The following is a 10,893-nucleotide window of genomic DNA, read 5'->3' on the forward strand; positions in this document are numbered from 1 at the left end:
AGAGAAAGAGAGGAATTCACCTTTTCTCTGCCTTTTTGTTGTCTGGCCATGGAATGGTGTCATCCACAGTGAGGGAGGATCTTTACCACTCAGCCCACCAACTTACATGCCCATCTCCTCCAGAAACACCCTCACAGACACACCCAGAAGCAATGCATTACCAGCCATCCCTTAATCCAGCCAAACTGACACCTGCCATCAGCCACCACACCGGCTCAGCAGAACCGTGGTTGCATGGCGATGGTCTCCATCCCATCTAAAGAAGTTGAAGATGAACTGTTGGCACAAGCCAGTTGTTCTTTTAGGCTCCTTCCAGTTGTTCTTTCTTTTAAAAATGTATTTATTGAGCACCTGCTGTATGCCAGGTGCTGTGACAAGCACTAGGGCACAGCAGTGAGCAAACAAGGACTCTTCTTTCTTGGAGTGTACATGCGGTAGAAGGAAACAGAGAATCAATGAATTCATCAGTTCCAGAAAACTGTCAAAATAGGACTAAGAACTATGCCGAGAATTAAGATAAGGTGATTGTGGGCCGGGTGTGGTGGCTCAAGCCTGTAATCCCAGCACTTTGGGAGGCCGAGACGGGCGGATCACGAGGTCAGGAGATCGAGACCATCCTGGCGAACACGGTGAAACCCCGTCTCTACTAAAAAAAAATACAAAAAACTAGCCAGGCGAGGTGGCGGGCGCCTGTAGTCCCAGCTACTCGGGAGGCTGAGGCAGGAGAATGGCGTAAACCCGGGAGGCGGAGCTTGCAGTGAGCTGAGATCCGGCCACTGCACTCCAGCCTGGGAGACAGAGCGAGACTCCGCCTCAAAAAAAAAAAAAAAAAAAAAAAAGATAAGGTGATTGCATAGAAAGCGACTGATGGCTGCTTTGGAATGAGTGGTGAGGGGTCACAGAGATGATGACAGCTGAGTTGAGACTGGGAAGACAGGAAGGAGCCAGCAGTGAAAGGACTGAGCTGGGAGCAAGCTTGGTGCCTTCCAGGAACAGCAAGGAGGCCAGAGGGGCTGCGGTGGAGCAGGGGAGGGGGAGGAGGGAGACGCAGGTCAAAGAAGAGCCTGGGGCCAGATGGAGGACCCTTCCTCCAAAGCTCAGTCATTTCCTCCTTAAAGGAGAATGTGTTACCTCCAAAAGTCACACTTGCCAGCACAGTGTCTGGCTCATCATATGCCTTCAGTCGGCGGTGAGCATGGCTGCTCTTGTTATTACTACATTATAATTACTAGGAATAATGGGGTCACCAGGCTTTGTGTTTACAGCAACGTGAGGGTGTCAGCAAGCTTCCCTGGGGAACCCATCTCCCCTCACTAAGTTCATAAGAGCCTGACAGCCAGGTCCATGTAGTAAGAGCTACAGCTGCCCAGTGGACTGGACTCTTTAGCCAGGGGCCAGGGCACTTTCATCTCAGCAGAAACCTCTAAGGGGACTGGGGAGTGTGCTGTGGATGTTTCTGGGTTACTCAGGCCTCCTTGGGAGCCTTCCCCACCACAGCTGCTGCAGGGAGCTCAGTTGCAGTGATGAGCTGCGGCTCAACCTTGTTAGTGCAGAGATTGTCACTTGGGTGAGTGAATGGGGCTCAGGATGCCCCAAGGGTATGTGGAGATGGGGGTCAGCTGTCTTCTCTGATGCCTTGCAACCTCCTGCCCCTGCCTTTCTGCATCTCGTTGCTTCCTGGCCTCTCTCACTTTGGGTGCTTTGGAACGACATGCAATCCAATACACAGGCTGACTTTATTATTTTATTTTGTTTTGTTTTATTTTATTTTGGGGACAAAGTCTCTGTCACTCAGGCTGGAGTGCAGTGGTGCAATTGCAGCTCACTGCAGCCTTGAACTTCTGGGCTCAAGTGATCCTCTTGCCTCAGCCTCCCAAAGTGCTAGCATTACAGGCATGAGCTGCTGTGCCTGGACTAGGCTGGCTTTAAAAGCTCCTCACTCTCTCTGCATCCTGATGATACCTACCTCCTGGAGGAGGCTCCCAGCCATTGGCTTCTGACACTTTGTAGCTATTGTTGGCCAGTTGTGGCATGTGAAGCTGAGGCTCAAGAGAAGGGCAGGCCTGTCCAAGGCCACACGGCTCAGTGCTAACACTCAGACTTCAGTGTTCTTTTTTATTTTTTATTTGTTTATTTATTTTTGAGACGGAGTCTCACTCTGTCGCCCAGGCCAGAGTGCAGTGGCACAATCTCAGTTCACTGCAAGCTCCGCCTCCTGGGTTCACGCCATTCTTCACCTCAGCCTCCTGAGTAGCTGGGACTACAGGCGCCCGCCACCTCGCCCGGCTAATTTTCTTTTTGTATTTTAGTAGAGATGGGGTTTCACTGTGTTAGCCAGGATGGTCTCGATCTCCTGACCTTGTGATCTGCCCGCCTCGGCCTCCCAAAGTGCTGGGATTATAGGCGTGAGCCACCGCGCCCAGCCGACTTCAGTGTTTTTATCTCCCTCCTGGTCGCTTCCACCCTTAGTGCATCTCTGGAGGCCCGAGGGAGCTAAAGACCAGGCTTTGGTCAGCTAAGAATTTACAAAAGCTATCTCTGTGCTCCTCTGTCAGTTCATCACTCTGTTATCTCCCCCAACAATGAATTCAGTTTGAATTTCAGATAAACAAAGATTAATTTTTAGTATAATCGTATCCCACAGCACATTTGGGATATACTTATGCCTAAAAATGATTCACTGTTTGCTGGCCTTAGTAGCTCATGCCTACAATCCCAGTGCTTTGGGAGTCTATGGTTGGAGGATTGCTTGAGTCCAGGAGTGTTCAAGGTTACAGTGAGCCATGATCATGCCATTGAGCTCCAGCTTGGGTGACACAGCAAGATCCTTATCTCTTAAAAAAAATTGTTGACTGTTTATCTGAAATCCAGGTTTAACTGAGCATCCTGTATTTTATATGAGAACCCTATATGGGTGAGACCCAGAGTCCTGATGCCCACTGGTAAGCCTTGGCAGGGAGGCTCTGTGGGTCCTTGGCTGGCACTGATGCCCTGTGATGAGCAGGGCCATCTGGCGAGGTGGACGCCTGCTGCCCGTGCAGGCAGAGCAAGGTCCTGGGCAGGCATGAGCTGATCTCACCTTCCCCAACCTGGGAGCCAGATACTACTGGCAGCTTGCCATCAAGAGAGGGGCCGCCTCCGTGGGCCTTCTTTGGCTTTCGGCCCTCCCCCTAACCTTCCTCCTACCCCAAACAGAGGCCCAGGGCACCGCGCCAGAACCAGCGTCCTGCCTCCTTTGGTTGGCATTTTGTAGTTGGGTGGACTGTTTCCTTGTCACAGGAGGTGGCGGGTGCCCCTTCCACTTCACAGGGAGGATGGCTGGGACTCCTGACCTTGAGGCAGAGTGCTGTCTTTTTTTTCTTTTTTTTTTTTTTTTCTTTTTCTTGAGGCAGAGTCTTGCTCTTGTCACCCAGGTTGGAGTACAGTGGCATGATCTTGGCTCACTGTGGCCTCCACCTCCTGGGTTCTAGCGATTCTTCTGCCTCAGCTTCCTGAGTAGCTAGGATTACAGGCGCATGCCACCACTGAGAACAATGCCTTCTACAGGGTTTATTCTCCTGTAGGAGCAAGTTCCCAAGGCAAGGGGATTGCTCACCTCATGGATGAATACATTGACTTTGATCCACAGCCCCAGGTGTCAGCCTTGAGGGTGGGGAAAGGTTGTTCTATGTCTGGGGAGGGGTCAGGGCAAGGCCAGGAGGGCCTGGTGCCCAGTGTACCTCTTCAGGGTACAACTCCAGGTAGCAGAGGCCAAGGACAGAGGGGAGGAGAAGAGGGAGGTGGCCATTATCTCCTTATCTCAGCTTCCTCTGGAGATAAGCTTAACTATTTTAGCTATCCACTAAGTCTGGAGATAAGTCTGGAATTTAAACCTTTGACTTTGATTCAGCCCTTCACAGCTCCTGTGACCAAACTGAGCTTCAGAAAAAGGGAGTGAAGCCTGTGCATCCTGGACACTCCCAACCCCGGTTCAAACCGCCCCCATCCCCAGCTCAAACCGCCCCCACCCCCGGCTCAAACCGCCCCCACCCCAGGCTCAAACCGCCCCCACCCCCAGGCTCAAAGTGGGAAGGAACCACGGGGAAACAAACAGGGGAGGCAGGGGTGACCCGGATGAAAGTCCATGACCCACCTTTCCCCAGGGGCTATCTTGGGAGCTTTTTAAACTTTTATTGTTTTTTAATAGAGATGGGGTCTCACTGTGTTGGTCAGGCTGGTCTCCAACTCCTAGCCTCAAGCCATCCTCCCACCTCAGCCTCCCAAAGTGCTGAGGTTACAGGCATGAGCCACTGCACCTGGCCTCTCTCAGGAGTTTCAAGAAAAAAGTTGGGAATAGATTCTTTTTTTTTTTTTTTTTTTTTTTTTTTTGAGACAGGGTTTCACTCTGTCGCCCAGGCTGGAGTGCAATGGCACGATCTCAGCTCACTGAGACCTCCACCTCCCGGGCTCAATTGCTTCTCCTGCCTCAGCTTCCTGAGTAGCTGGGATTACAAGCATGCAGGCTAATTTTGTATTTTCATTAAAGACTAGGTTTCACCATGTTGGTCAGGCTGGTCTTGATCTCCTGAACTCAAATGATTTGCCTGCCTCGGCCTCTCAAAAAGTGCTGGGGTTACAGGTGTGAGCCACCGTGCCCGGCCAGGAATAGATTATTTTCCGTAGATGACTTCTGTCATTATTGCAAATGGATGTTTATGCACAAGTGAGTTTTCATAATGTCTCATCCTGAAAAGCTCCTTTTTGAGGGAATGGTGACTTTTGATAGAGGAGAGACTGTCCAGGCCTCATTCATTGTCAGCACAAGGGCAGAGCAGGGGTGTGGCGGTGTCACCCTCCTCGGAGACAGCCCCATCCCTGCTCTGCCCAGGGGTTCAGAAGTCTGGTCTATTCGAGCCCCCAGAGGGGTTTGGAGTGGCTGTCTTACATCACAGGTGGGGTCTGTAAGGATCTGAAATGGCCTTTGAGAAGGGCGGTGTGGTTGGTGCATTCCAATCATTAAAGTAACAACAATGATACATCAAATAGGGTCTGCTCAGATTCTGAGTGCCCGTTTCCACCTTGTGACTTACCAGATTCCACCTTGTGACTTACCAGATTCTAGCATAAAAACCCAGGTAAAAGAAAAAATAGCTGGGTGTGGTGGTTCGTGCCTGTAATCTCAGCGTGAGGCCAAGGCAGGATTGCTTGAGACCAGGAGTTTGAGACCAGCTTGGGCCACCTGAGACCCCACCTCTGAAAATAAACAAACAAATAAAAGATCTTCATGCTGTATGTATTTCTTATATCTAGGTTCCCCAAATTATATGCATTGGGGAAAGTCCATTAAGAGAAGCCCCTGGCCGGGTGTGGTAGCTCACGCCTGTAATCCCAGCACTTTGGGAGGCTAAGGTGGGAGAATCACAAGGTCAGGAGTTTGAGACCAGCCTGGCCAACATGGTGAAACCCCATCTCTACTAAAAATACAAAAATTAGCCAGGCTTGGTGGTGCATGCCTGTAATCCCAGCTACTTGGGAGGCTGAGGCAGGAGAATCACTTGAACCTGGGAGGCGGAGGTTGCAGTGAGCCAGGTTGATGCCATTGCACTCCAGCCTGGGCGACAAAACGAGACTCCATCTCTAAATAAATAAATAAATAAATAAAGCGGGTTCCTAGATATGTGGACCAGACCCCACCCCTGCAAAGCTGCTGTGCCCAAAGGGGGTTGTACTTGGTGGAGTTGGGGCAAAAGAGCAGGGAGGGCACCGGGCAGTTGATCTGGTCTCCACTGCTGGAAAGGGGCTGTGCTGTTGGTGCCCTGAGCTGGTTCCATGAGGAAGACGCTGCATGCTGCATGGGGCGCCCTAAGTTTGCCCGTCCTGTCTAGGCTCACCCTTTCCTCTCCAGGACCAGGGAACCCGCTCGTCTCCTGTCTTCAGCACCTTCTCTCTGACTTGTGAGCGCTGCATTTCTTTCTGCTTGGAACGCTGGCCTGTGTTGGATCCCCGGGCTCCTGCCTTCTACTGTCTTTTGCCATACCTCGTCAAAGTGTGTTTTATTTATTTATTTAATTTCTTTATTATTATTATTTTTCGAGACAGAGTCTCGTTCTGTCACCCAGGCTGGAGTGCAATGGTGCGATCTCGGCTCACTGCAACCTCCGCCTCCCGGGTTCAAATGATTCTCCTGTCTCAGCCTCCTGAGTAGCTAGGATTACAGACACATGCCACCATGCCCGGCTAATTTTTGTATTTTTAGAGATGGGGTTTCACCATGTTGGCCAGGCTGGTCTCAAACTTCTGACCTCAGGTGATCGGCCCACATTGGCCTCCCAAATTGCTGGGATTACAGGCGAGAGTCACCATGCCCGGCCAACTATTGTAATATTGATATAATAATAGTATCACAGCCAGGTGCAGTGGTTCACGCCTGTAATCCCAACACTTTGGGAGGCTGAGGCAGGCGGATCACCTGAGGTCAGTTCGAGACCAGCCTGGCCAACATGGTGAAACCCTGTCTCTACTGAAAATACAAAAATTAGCTGGGGCGTGGTGGTGGGTGCCTGTAATCTCAGCTATTTGGGAGGCCGAGGCAGGAGAATCACTTGAACCTGGGAGGCGGAGGTTGTGGTGAACTGAGATCGTGCCACTGCAGTCCAACCTGGGTGACAGAGCAAGACTCCATCTCAAAAGTACTACTACTAATAATAATATCACTTATTGAGTTTTAATTTTGTGCCAGGCACTGTCCTAAGTACTTGTACTATGTGACCTCATTTACTCGGAATAACCTATGAGTAAGCACCACCTCTGTCCCTAAGGAAGCTGAGACTCAGGACATGGAAGTCATCTCCCAGGGTCCACAGCAAGGGCCTGGTGAGGTCTGCATTCGAATTCTGATCATCTGACTCCTGGCTTTCCTGCCTCCTTTGCCTCCCCAAACTCAAAAACTTTCATTTGGAATGACTCCAGACAGCTAGATTTCAATTGTGTTCTCTCCTTCTGAGTATGTTTTATTTATTTATTTATTTATTTATTTATTTATTTATTTATTTATTTTTTTGAGACAGAGTCTCGCTCTGTCACCCAGGCTGGAGTGCAGTGGCCGGATCTCAGCTCACTGCAAGCTCCGCCTACCGGGTTCACACCATTCTCCTGCCTCAGCCTCCCAAGTAGCTGGGACTACAGGCGCCCGCCACCTCGCCCGGCTAGTTTTTTGTATTTTTTAGTAGAGACGGGGTTTCACCGGGTTAGCCAGGATGGTCTCGATCTCCTGACCTCGTGATCCGCCCGTCTCGGCCTCCCAAAGTGCTGGGATTACAGGCGTGAGCCACCGCGCCCGGCCGAGTATGTTTTATTTTAAAATCACATAAAGATAACTCAGTTCTCAACTGGAGCCACGGAATCGTTAGATGTCTTGGAGACTTTTCCAGCTACCTCTTTGCTGGACTCAGACACAGGCCTGAATAATTAGGTCCGAGGAGCTGAACCGGCGCTGCTTGTGGCCAGAGGACTCTTCCTGGGAACAGTGGTGGTGACGGCGGCTGCACTGAGCCTGGCAATTTGTTCAAGAGCAGGGGACTCTCAGGCTGCGCTCGTCCCCTTCTTATGAACGAAGTTTGCTTTGCGTCTTCTCTGTGCCAAGGGCTGCCAGGCACAAGATGCCTGTTTTGGGAAATCAGAAAAATAAACAGTGTGAATAAAACAAAAACTCCACCCAAGAAATCTGAGACAGCTGCTGTTTTCCCCACCGTTTCTCCACCCCCATGCTGGGTTTGGAGAGAGTGGGCCAGCCTGTTTCCTAGGGATAAGATGCCCTGGGGAGTTTCACCTGGATGGAACCTCTTCTATTTTACTTTTGCCCGGTGCCAGGGGGCAGAGGGCAGGGGTGGTGTCCATCTGGCCCAGGGAAAAGGACAGGGCAGCCTTTGTCGCCGGCATCCCCTGCAGAGATGTCTCAGCCAGAAGTGACTTGATCCAGGAACGTGTGTCCCGCTCTCTGCTGGGTGGCCGCTCTTTACCCCCCCGTTGTTTCCATGGTGAGGTGTGCTGGATTTATGGGAAGAGCTCTAGTTCACTCTCAGCCCCGGACAGCAGAACATCCCAGTAGTGCCCTGATGGTGTGCGCGTGGGGATGTGTGGAACAGGATAGTGACCCCATGTGCATTATATGCAGTGCGCCTTCCAGTCAGGTGTGCTCATGGCCATCGTGGAAGTGAGCTCAGCTGGGGCTGGAGGGCCCAGGCTCACTGTGTGCCACTCAGCAGCCTTGGGAGCAGGTTCATCCTCCTCCCCTCTCTCCTGTCCTGGTCCCAGGCAGCCCACCAGAGCCGCTCTCTGGGCCGTCTCTCCTGGTCTTAAGGGGGCTGTCATTTCTGGGAGGCAGATGCTGGCCCCTCCATCCCCGCCTCCTGGAGATCTGCGCCAAGGTCTGCCTTTCTGTCTGGAGGGACTGGCCGGGAACTCCTGGGTTTTCCTGGTGGGGTTTTTGTTGCTTAGCAGTGAGCAGAGTGAGCTGGCACCAAGAGGAGGATGCTGGGTGAGGTCACGGACATGGCTGGGGCAGGCTGGGGTGCTGGAGGTGAATTCCTCAGCTGTGCCACCTTGGGCAGTTTGCCCAGTCCTGAGCCTCGCTTCCTCCTCTGTGAAATGGGGCAGGAGCACCTGCCTGCTGGGGTTGTGGGTTCAGTGAATTGGAGCTAAGGTGCAGCTCACAGCCTGCTGTCAGACCCTCGGAAGCAGAAGTGGGTGTCCCTGCTCGGCGTCCTCTGGCTGTTCCTTCAAGACTCAGCTTGGTCCTCCTCACCTCCGTGAAACCTCCCTGGTTACTCCAGGCATCAGGACCCACTCCCTCTTTGGAGCCTTGTGCCACACGCGTTTCTCATGGTGTTGCTTTCCCTGGAGGATGGGTTCAGCTAAAATTGGGGCCCATCTCGGGGTTCCCCCCAGCACCAGAGAGGCTCAGACTTAGTAGAGACGGGTACCCAGTTGATACTAGTTCCATGAAGGACACACTGTGCCCATTCTGCTGCCAGCTGCTGAGTCTGGTGTCCTGTAGTTATGGAACACGGATACAAGCCTGGGCAGCTGGACACGAAGGCCAGGTGCGCAGGTCACTCTGCCTCAGCTCTGAACCTTTAGAAACAAGCAGGCTGCACCCGTTTCCATCTGGTCACAGTTTAGGAGTGGGGTTGTGGAATGGATGGAGGGAAGGGTGGGTAGGTGGGTTGATGGGTGGGTGGATGGATGGATGGATGGATGGATGAATGGATGATGGGTAGATGGATGATGGGTGGATGGGTGGATTAGGTGGATGGGTGAATGGATAGGTGGACTGGTGGGTGGGTAGGTGGGTGAAGGGCTGGATGGCTGGGTTGGGTGGATGGGGTGGATGGGTGAATGGATGTGTGGAGGGGTGGGGGGGTGGATGGGGTCCATGGGTGAATGGATGGATGGATGGGTGGGTGAATGGATGGGTGGATGAATGGGTGGGTAGATGAATGGATGGGTGGGTGAATGGATGGGTGGGTGAACGGGTGGGTAGGTGAATGGATGGTTGGGTGAATGGCTGGGTGGGTGAATGGATGGGTGGATGAATGGGTGGATGAATGGATGGATGGGTGAATGGATGGGTAGGTAAATGGGTGGGTGGGTGAATGGATGGGTGGATGAATGGGTGGGTGGATGAATGGATGGGTGGATGAATGGAGTAGATGGGTGGGTGGATGCATGGGATGCATGGGTGGATGGGGCAGATGGGTGGGTGGATGGGTGGATGGATGGGTAGATCAATGGATGGGTGGGTGGATGGGTGGGTAGGTGGGTTGGTGGATGCATGGGTGGGTGGATGGACGGGTGGATGCTGTAAGAGCCTCTCTGGCGGGTTCCAGGGAGGAACTGGCATCTTTGACCAGCAGCCAGCATGGTGATCAGATGCAGGGAGGTCTCTGGGTCTGCCTGATCCCTTATCTCACTGTTGGTGGGTCTGGGCTGGTGGTGTGTCCCTGAAGCTCTCTGAAGGGTGGCTCTACGGCATTGCCCAGGGGACATTCCCAGAGCACCGTGCTCTGCAGCAAAAGAGCGGCTGCCTGTGCTCCCAGGGCCGCTCCTCCTGGCAGCCTTTCGGGTTTGCTCGGCTTAGCACCTTGGCAAATCTCCTCGAGTTAGGACTCGCCTGCCATAAGCCTCTCCAACGAGCAGCCCCAGGCCAAGGCCTGTGTGTGGGCAGAGGGAGCGCGTGCCGTGGGAGGCAGCATTAATCTGAGGTTCCGTTTTTGTTCCCTCCTGGGGCAAAAGGAAAAAACAGGCTGTCCCACTCCATCCCCAAATCCAGCCCAGCTGCACCCAGTCCTGGGAGTGAAGGGAGCTGGATCAGGACTGCCGTGAGTCGTAGACTCTGGTGTAGGGAAACCCTGGTTCATAAGACGGGTGGACATGGAGGAAGGAGGAGACTCCGTCCGCAGAGACACACTTGGGCGCAGCCCAGTTTGGAGTCTGATGGACGTGGGCTCACCTGTGTGCAACTCTCATTCACTGTGTGGCCACGGACAAGTGACACTCTGGAGACCCAGCTTCCTTATCTGCAAAACGGAAGCAGCGCGGCTTGGGGGAGGATGTGTGTGAGGGTTTGGCCCAGAGCCCTGCCATCAGCCAGACAGCAGTGGCTGTCATCCCTCCAGGTCCCAAGGTTACCTGGGGGAGTAGGGCCTCTGCCCCCAAATGGGCCCCGTTTCTGGTTCTGGAACTCACAGCAGGAGCAGAGGTGAGGACACTCCCGGTGTTAACCATCCGCCCAGAGGGAGAGCGTCAGTGGCCTTGTGTGACCTTTGCCCTTTGTCTCTGTCTTTAGGAGGCACGCGGACCTCCAGTGGCCGGCTCCGGAGGCTTGGTGACCCCAGTGGCCCAGGTAGGTGGCTC

The 10,893-nt window shown here is 53.0% G+C and overlaps 1 protein-coding gene across 3 annotated transcripts in view; it reads left to right on the forward strand.

The window, feature by feature from the left end:
• The window catches only part of SEPTIN9 (septin 9), a 215,261-nt gene that overhangs the window by 15,977 nt on the left and 188,391 nt on the right, over positions 1–10,893 (forward strand). For 2 of the 3 annotated variants that reach the window (XM_074020661.1, XM_065532052.2), the window contains exon 2: positions 10,826–10,882. The exons of the other annotated variant lie outside the window; for it this stretch is intronic. Coding sequence is in view for 1 of the 2 variants with exons in the window: in XM_065532052.2 (XP_065388124.1) it covers positions 10,826–10,882 (57 nt within the window). In the remaining variant the exon portion in view is untranslated. The remainder of the gene's footprint in view (positions 1–10,825; positions 10,883–10,893) is intronic. 3 annotated transcript variants of the gene reach the window in all.

Source organism: Macaca fascicularis, chromosome 16, assembly GCF_037993035.2.
Source record: "Macaca fascicularis isolate 582-1 chromosome 16, T2T-MFA8v1.1".
NCBI lineage: Eukaryota > Metazoa > Chordata > Mammalia > Primates > Cercopithecidae > Macaca > Macaca fascicularis.